Genomic DNA, 7,383 nt, shown 5'->3' on the forward strand with positions numbered 1-7,383 from the left:
TCAGTATTGTCACATTACTAACACTCATATGGCAAAAATAAAAGGTTGTGAGGTATGTTGTTTCTTTAACTTTTTCAGGAATGGTGTGGCATAAAATGACCCAGTATCAATGCCATTCAAATCTCAAGTGTTCTAGCAAAGTGAATGACCAGTGGGTTGCCATTTAACAGCACAGACATGCATGCTCATAATATAGAAGTTGGTCCAAAATGCCTCTTGCCAATTTTATCACATGCCATAAATAACTCACAACGAATTTAACTTTTTATATCGACAAACTGTGCAAGCCTGTATGTTTACTCAGAAGTAAGCCAGACCCCATTAAGTTCAACCAAACTGACAGGTAAAGGAGTATAGGATTGCAGCCTAACCTACTTTTGTACCAAGCAAAACAATGAAGTATCAAATGGTTTTAGATGCTCTACATCTATAACAGCTGTTTGAGAAGCGAACAGCAAAGTCAGACACCCTAATATTCGAAGTTCTTTTAAGTAGGTAGTGTTCAGGCTACCATTGGCCGAAAAAGGAGTGACGTATTAGGTTGAGAGTCTGGCTGGGGCGCCATCTGCTGGATGTTGAGTTAACACCTTTGACCCACGTGTTTGCTAGAGCGAAAGAGGCTAATAAGCGGCTGGGGGTGTGGAGAAGTTCGTTGCGGAACTCGTAGTGGCGCCAAATTCTCAGACAGACAGCTGTTTTGTGAGTTGACTTTTCCTAACGTGCGTTGTGATTCTATATATCCGTCCCCCCAACCACGAATCCCGGGGGAAGGGGCAGCGGCAGCCCTCTCGACCTAACGTGCGGTGCCTAATTTCCTCTGCGATCAACTTTCAGACGTGCGTGCCTCTGTAGTCTGCACGCGGGTTCCGTGTATCCAAGGGCTGACTCGTTCCCCCGAAATCAGACTGAAACGGCCCCCGTTCCCCGACCGCCTCTTTTTTTCTTTTTGGCAGGGCTGCGACCGCCTTTTCCGCGGTCCGGAATCGAACTGGGAGAAGAGAGGCGCAGCCAGGCGGTGACTACAACGTGCGAGCGAGCTGGTTGGCGGTGAGTCGAGCGCGCCCGGGCGATGCAACCGCCGGGGGGAACGAACGGTGGCCTTTCTATCTTGAACGGCCAGGTGTGCGTGCGCGGGATTGACTGGGCTCTCTATAGTATTAAAGCAGCCTTCCCCAACCTGGTGCCCTTCAGATGGGCTGGACGCTCCGGGGATGATGTGAGTTGTAGTCCAACCCATTTGGAAGGCAGCAGGTTGGGAAAGGTGTAGGTGCTGAAGGGAACGAGTCTGCATGGCTGTTGTCTTTTTTTTTAAAAGGTGCTTTGCTCCAGCAATGCATGCTAACAGCGTGCATCTTGTCCCGATCCTTTTTCCTATGCGCGGACGAGCCTGGTTTTGCTTGCTTAACCCGCGAGGCGGTTTTCTCGGAGCTGCTCCGCTTGTACTGGAGGAGCTGCGCGCACCCCACCCCCACCGCCGGCTTTCCACTAAGATATGGGAGGCACCGCACGTGGTCTTTCCGAAAGTGGGGTGGAGGGAGAGGTGGAGAGGGTTGCGCGGGCGATCCTCTCGCGAGTGAAGAGGAGGTTCCTCGATCTTTCTTATTCGCAAGTTCTTCGCGAGATATCGCGGAGCAACAGTCAGTTGCCACTGACAACCCCCAGATGAAAATAGGAAACCACGCTTCTGGAGGCTTAAGGAGAAAGCGCATGTTCTCGTACGAAGCACGTGGTGGGGTGACCAAACTAGAGGAATCGCCCTGTTAAATCAGCTCGTAGATCGTGCGGGCCGATCTTAGTTTAGGAATATTTACTCAGATATTTGAGCCCCGTTCTGCCCAGTGGGCCTTACTGCTAAGTAAGTGCGCGCGGGACTGTAGCTTTACACAGCCCGATCTTGTGCAAGTTATGGAGAAGTAGGCCCAAGTATGCGTGTATAGAACTGCAACCTCCCACTGTGATCCTATGTATGTTTATTGAGCAGTATGTCCCCCAGGGTTACACGGAGTTTATTCTCATGTCAGTGTGCATAGGAATATAGGCTTATACTGTGACCCTAAGCGCACCTACATAAAAATGAGTCATTGGAACTTAACTTCCAATAAAATAATCCTATGCATACTTTGTTGTTCAGACATTAAGTCGTGTCCGACTCTTTGTGACCCCATGGACCATAGCACGCCAGGCCGTCCTGTCATCTTTTAGCCTTGTGATACGTTCCATGGGGTTTTCTTGGCAAGAATACTGGAGTGGGTTGCCATTTCCTTCTCCAGTGGACCACATTTTGTCAGAACTCTCTGCCATGACCTGTCCGTCTTGGGTGGCCCTGCACGGCATAGCTTATGGCTTCACTGAGTTACACAAGCCCATTCGCCACAACAAGGCAGTGATCCATGAAGGGGTATGCATACTTACTTGGGTGTAAGCCCCATCAAACACAGTGGGACTTGCTTCCTAATAAACAATGCACTGGGTCAGGCTTCATATGTGTTATATTCATACAGGTTTTTCTCCACTGCCAGTTTTTAGTAGCTCTTTGCTTTCATATTTAGATATCACATATGTGTATATTTTTTCAATGTGTTATATGAGTATAATATCAAATACTATAATTTTAGTGAGTGTTTTAGTGGCCAGAGTGTAGGATTTGCATGTAGGAAACTCTGAAATTATGTAAATATTATTAGATGAATAAATATTGCAGGTTAATAAATGTTTAGTAAATATTGAGGACACTTTATTAGCATTTTTCAAATACCTGAAGGGCTGTTAAATAGAAGGCCTGTTAAATAGAAGGGGGCAAAGACTTGTTCTCTGCTGCCCCAATGGCTTGGACTAGACCCAGTGGCATAAGTTAAAGGAGGGCAGATTTTGGTTGAACATTAGGAGAAACCTCTTGACAACAAGATCAATTTGCCAATGGAGAATAGACTTATCCTTGCTAGAAGTCTTCAGGCAGAGTCTGGGCAGCCATCTCTTGTGGACACTTTAGCTCTGGAATTGCTGCATTGAGCAGGGGTTTAGACTAGATGGCCTATAAGTCCTCCTTCCCCAGTCTCCCACTCTATGATTTTGGGTGTCACCAATTCTGCCTTGCAAATAAGCCCGTAAATACCTATGTTAGACACCACACATACTGTCTATATTAATCATTTAGTAGTACATCCATAGGCTGAATGGGGAAACAAACCCCAAACGTTTCCTGTTTAAGGCTGATCTGGAGATGATTTCACAGCTGGATCTATGCTGGGTTACTTGGAAGTAAGGCATTCTGAGTACAATGGGACTTACTCCCAAGTAAGTGTGAGTAGGTTTCTATCCTTACTCTCCATAGGCAACCAGGCAAGTGCCTTGTTTACAAGCTTGCATCTTTTGTTGTTATCTCCCTCCCTACCTCCCAGGGTTCTTTTGAAGGTAAAAGTACATGTGAAGAAGATAGGAAGTGTACAGGAAAACACAGTGCTTATGTGTTTGATAACACAGCTTATGTGTTTGATAACACGAAGGTGTGGGCCAGTGGGTAATTTGGTGTGGGGTGCCAAGCAACATTGGTGGGTTAGTGGTTGGTCATCCATGTGCTGGCTTCTGCCATAGGTCTCCACTGCCTTAAATGGTATGCAAAAGAAAGATAAGCAATTCCTTGAAATATGTGTCACTTTCAAATATGTTACTTAATACTCTTGTATGTTCTCCCATTAAATTCAAGTTTAAAAAAAGAGTCTTGGGGCACCTGAAAACCTAATAAATGCTATCCTGGCATAAGCTTTCACGGACTATAGTCCACTTTATTAGATACATGGAGTATTATGGAGAGTTGAATTTTATATATGGTACATGCTGTGGTGGGGGGAAAGGATTGTAAAAAGCTAAGTCTCCCCCGCCCCAGCATATGTATTGCATATAAACCTGAAACTCCGTAATATTCCATGCATCTGCTGAAGTGGACTACAGTCTACAAAAGCTTTTGCCAGAATAAGTTTATTAGTTTTTAAGATGCTACAAGTCTTTGGGGTATTTTTGCTGCAATTGGCTCTCTCTCATGGCTCTCTCTCTCTGGAAATCATTTAAGCTCAGTGTGACTGTAACGACATATGTTGCAGTATGTTAGTACACTTGTACTGCTAGACTTGGTTCCATTGTGGGTGGGCTTGTGATCGTCTGTCTAGGTTTTCCACTCTTATGACTCAGTTTTGTTAATTAAAAACGTCTGACTTTTTTTTTCTTTGCAGGTGCTCGAAATGGCAGAAAGACCTATTTGGGAGCAAATTGGGACAAGTTTTATACAACTGTATTATCAACAGTTTGATACCAATAGGGAACAATTAGGTGCCCTTTATGTATGTATCAACATAGCTTTATTTAAACTATTTTTCCTCATTTTTATAAGGGATGGGTTATTGACCTGGAACGATCTTCCCCAGCCTGTTTTGGATTTCAGCTCCCATCAGCCCAAGCTATGCTGGCCAATGGAGAGGAGTTTAGGGAACTGGAGGGCACCATGTTGGGAGACGCTGACTTAACATCTTTGTTATTTTTGCGAAAGTTGACATGTGGTTCAAGTGCCCAATAACCCTCTGTTAGGTTATTAACAGAGCAATCTTGAGTGGGGCCAGTAGGGAGTAATGAGTTGGATCTACCACCCCTGCCCTGCTGGCTTGTGCTGGCCAGGGCAAAAAGGGTGGGAGTGGGGGGTGGGCATTTTGCTAGTCTATTTAGCTTGGCAGATCCTTGTATTTACAGTGTCCTCCTACCCATTGACAGCAATTGGGCAGGGGGTAATTAGCTACATTTGCTCTTGGGCTGGTGTAGCAGAGGGGCCTAGGTTGGGCCTGTCTGGGCAGATCTAAAGCTGGCTCCTCCCTGCCCATGAAACTCCCTGTTTTGGGGCTTTCCACCTGCTTCTGCTGTGTGTGTGTGTGTGAGCTGCTGGTGGTAGCTTACCACCCATCTGGGTACGGGGGGGAGGGGTCAGAAGCCTGCAGAGAGTAACCACTGTTCCATTCTGACCTCCTCTGCCCTTCAACATTGGGGCAGTGGGGAGGCAGGATTGCTCTATTAAGCTGTTTTTACTTTGTAAATACGAATTCCTGGTTGTTTCTTTTTATTACTATTAGAGACTGAAAGTAGAATACTTTACAATGGGTTTTTCTGGATATTCAGATACAAACAGTGTGCATTTTTGTCTGCTCCACTGGGCCCCCCAGAAAATACTGTCAGCTAATTGGCTGCTAAGGTTCTGGAGTGCAGTTAGTTGTGGGAAGCTGACTAGGGTGTGTGTGGGGATTCACTGAGGGTATCTTGCCAGGGGGCTGGACCTGGGATTTTTCATTTGTATACTTTTCTTTCTTTGGACCTTTTTAATGTATAGATTACTGAAACATAATACGTTTTTGCAGACAGATGCTTCCTGTTTGTCATGGGAAGGACAGCAGTTCCAAGGAAAAGCATCAATTATGGAAAAATTGATGGTATGTTACCACTTAGCATCAGTAGTTAAGAAGCTTTGTTTATTGTGCTAGTATTCCTTGCAATGATTTTAAATGATTAAATTGAATAGTTTGGGTAAGCGAAAGGAGAGCACAGGTGGATTGACTTGTTTCATCATATGTTTGTATGACATCTACTAAAGCAGCTGGTTTAACGTTCTTTTTTCTCTTTGATAACAGAGACTCCCTTTCCAAAAAATTCAACACAGCATAACATCCCAAGATCATCAGCCAGCTCCTGACAACTGCATTCTTAGTATGGTAGTTGGTCAGCTGAAGGTGAGATTGAAGCTATTTGCATCTTTGGTTAGCATATGTCAAAGCTTTTACGTCTTTGGGCAATATCCAACACAACCTCTCTGTTTATGCAATTGACATAGAGCTAGCATAAGCGACCTCTAGCACTACGCTAATAGCGTCACTTGGCGTAATGGGTTTTATGAAGGAACCTGTCAGGCCAGCTTACGCTATTGGCATAGCGCTAGAGGTCGCTTATACTAGCGCTATGTCAATTACGTAAGTGGAGTGGCAGTGTTGGATACTGCCATTTGATTACCTGAACCTCCCTTAAAGCTGGAGCATTAAAGCATCCAGACAGAATTGCGTGATTAATTAAAATTTTATAAACCAAGCAATAAAAAAGGTCAGTGTTTGAGTTTATAGTAAGGTAGCTGGAAACAGATCTATCTAAAAGTAACACAGACTACAATCCAGTCAAAATTAAGTATTGCAAAGTCTCATTGATTTCTCTCTCCATTGAAATCAATGAGGCGTAAATCCATTTTGGTTGGATTTTTCCTATAAAGTTTAAAAGACTGTGCAGATTTTATTGACATGGCGAACACTTTTAACACAAGGCCTAAACTTGTCTTCTTTTACTGTAGGTAGATGATGATCCAGTGATGGGATTCCATCAGTTGTTTGTTCTCAAGAACATTAATGACAAATGGATTTGTTCAAATGACATATTTAGGCTGGCTCTGTACAACTTTGCTTGAAACCTTTTCTGCAGGGTGATTTTGCTTATCAAATTCCTGACTAAACAAAACTTGGTTTAAAATTTATTTGAATTGTTCTTTATTCCGAGGCTAGGTAATTGAAATAACACGGATAGCCTGTTATGTTAGATGAAGTAATTAGGATGTCTGATATATCTACCAGATATATCTACACTTCTCCCCTTCATATCTGTAGCATAAGACATCCAATGTATACCATCTTGTAAGAACACTGCTTGTCTATTTTAACTGCATTAAACTTGCTGAAACTTATCTAACTGATTTCTTATAAAAATAGCATATGTAGCAACAAAATAACCTGTATGAAGTCCTATTTATGGACCTGAGGGAATAATTGCTATTCCTAAATGCCTTTCTTTCACATAACTCATATTTCATATTATGTTATTAAGGGCACAGTCCTATGGAGATAGACGTCAGTCTCCGAACTCCGAGGCTGACACCTATCCAATGCAGGGCAGCTGGAGCACGGAGGGAATTGTCTCCTCTGTGCTCCAGCCACCCTGCATTGTCAGCTAGACATGTGGTTTTGGCTGTCTAGCCAGGGCATGTTGGAGTGGGAAGGGGGGAAGCTTCACAGCTCATAGGAAGCCTTGTAAAGAGTCTCCTCCCCACTCCTGGGACCACCCCCTTTTTGCCCTCTCTCCACTCTGTTTCTGCAGAGACCGGCGAGAACCACACCATCTACAAGGTGGTGGGGGAGGCGGCAGGGAGCGCAGTTTCTGGGAACCAAGCTCGGAGCCAGGGCTTGGTTCCCAGAAACCAAAAAATCCTATGGCCTTCTAGACACTGTCTAGTGGCCATAGGATTGCTCTCTAACATGGTGAAGTCAACTCAGGATTAATTTTCCATGTCCATTGTGCATGACAAATATGCTGTTT

At 44.2% G+C, this 7,383-nt stretch overlaps 1 protein-coding gene across 4 annotated transcripts; it reads left to right on the plus strand.

The window, feature by feature from the left end:
- Window positions 1–591: 591 nt before the first annotated feature.
- On the plus strand, window positions 592–6,543 carry LOC146347199 (nuclear transport factor 2-like). Of its 4 annotated transcripts, XM_084850075.1 has the most exons (6): window positions 592–699; window positions 954–1,047; window positions 4,227–4,334; window positions 5,394–5,465; window positions 5,664–5,762; window positions 6,368–6,543. In XM_084850075.1, exons 3-6 carry the CDS (start codon window positions 4,236–4,238, stop codon window positions 6,479–6,481), a joined length of 384 nt encoding a protein of 127 aa, XP_084706201.1. In that variant the 5' UTR covers window positions 592–699; window positions 954–1,047; window positions 4,227–4,235; the 3' UTR covers window positions 6,482–6,543. The 4 variants fall into 4 exon arrangements, with proteins under 4 accessions (XP_084706201.1, XP_084706199.1, XP_084706200.1 ...); XM_084850073.1 differs by lacking the exon at window positions 592–699 and having other exon boundaries at window positions 1,018–1,216; XM_084850074.1 differs by lacking the exon at window positions 592–699 and having other exon boundaries at window positions 1,018–1,120.
- Window positions 6,544–7,383: the final 840 nt, after the last annotated feature.

Source organism: Heloderma suspectum, chromosome 4 (assembly GCF_057233095.1).
Source record: "Heloderma suspectum isolate Gila_16-S chromosome 4, 16-S_ref, whole genome shotgun sequence".
NCBI lineage: Eukaryota > Metazoa > Chordata > Lepidosauria > Squamata > Helodermatidae > Heloderma > Heloderma suspectum.